Source organism: Anneissia japonica, unplaced genomic scaffold (genome assembly GCF_011630105.1).
Source record: "Anneissia japonica isolate Jap-2015-1 unplaced genomic scaffold, ASM1163010v1 scaffold284697_len431725_cov185, whole genome shotgun sequence".
Classification (NCBI taxonomy): domain Eukaryota; kingdom Metazoa; phylum Echinodermata; class Crinoidea; order Comatulida; family Comatulidae; genus Anneissia; species Anneissia japonica.
In genome coordinates, this window is record NW_022717350.1 from 202,013 (window position 1) to 203,019 (window position 1,007).

The 1,007-nt window shown below is 36.1% G+C and overlaps 1 protein-coding gene across 1 annotated transcript in view; it reads right to left on the reverse strand.

The window, feature by feature from the left end:
* Nucleotides 1-1,007, reverse strand: part of LOC117110203 — a 15,874-nt gene that overhangs the window by 1,294 nt on the left and 13,573 nt on the right. Inside the window, exon 7 of the mRNA XM_033252830.1 lies at nucleotides 549-692. Within this exon, the coding sequence (XP_033108721.1) occupies nucleotides 549-692 (144 nt within the window). The remainder of the gene's footprint in view (nucleotides 1-548; nucleotides 693-1,007) is intronic.

A 1,007-nucleotide genomic window follows, 5' to 3' on the forward strand; every position in this document is an offset into this window, starting at 1 on the left:
CGATTAAGTCATATACCAAAATAAATAAATAAATTAGGAAATTATAAGAACTTAACTAAAAGGAAAATACAATATATATAACCGATGTGAATATAATTTTAGAAAAAGGAAATATCTTTAATAACTTTAAATAGGGGGGTTCAGACTGGTATGATAATATCAAAATAATAAAATACAATAATTAATGTATGCCACTACAGCGTAAGCGGGAAGGGGCACCAATTCTAATCTTTCTCTGGGTGCCAAAAAAACTTAGTTACGCTCCTGCAATTTTTATAGGCCTATATTTCTGCCAAATCTATTACAGTTATTTATATCTTAAATTAATAGGGAGCTTCCGATTTGCGTGACGATGCGACGCTAGAACGGAATCATCCTGCCGGGCGTCCTACGTTCTCTGCATTCGTAGATTTGGCCAAATTGCGTCCTAGAATCCACGTGACGAGGAAAACCTAACGTTCTCGCATGTGCAGAAGACTTTTAGTGACGTCATTACGTTCTACGTCCTACCGTCGTGCAATCGAAAGCTAGCTCTCCATTACTCATACTGAACGGTGTCGGTTAGGTGCTATATTTAAAAAGAAATGCTTACTTAGATATTTCAATATTGTCTGATTTTGTTTTCCGGGAGGAACCCAATCCAAAAGCGACTGGTCAATGCCGTTTGTAGATGCCGCCAAGATTAACCAATGCTGCCAAAATGAATTGATTAAAAAATATGTCACTAAAAATCACTACACCTGGATAAGTTTGACAACAGAAACACTAATTTTTATATAATAATATATAATAAAAAATGCTTTATAAGATTTCGTATTGCATTGATCGCTGTTTGACGTGTGTGTGCATCAAATACTAGTTTATAGGCATAACGTAGAGTGCGAAATGAATTGCCTCCAATCGGATTCGAACTTCCAAGCCTCAATGGCCTAGTTGGTTATAGGCGTCTGCATAGACAGCAGAAGGCGCTGAGGATTCCTCTTCTTTATCGTTTAATATATATATAT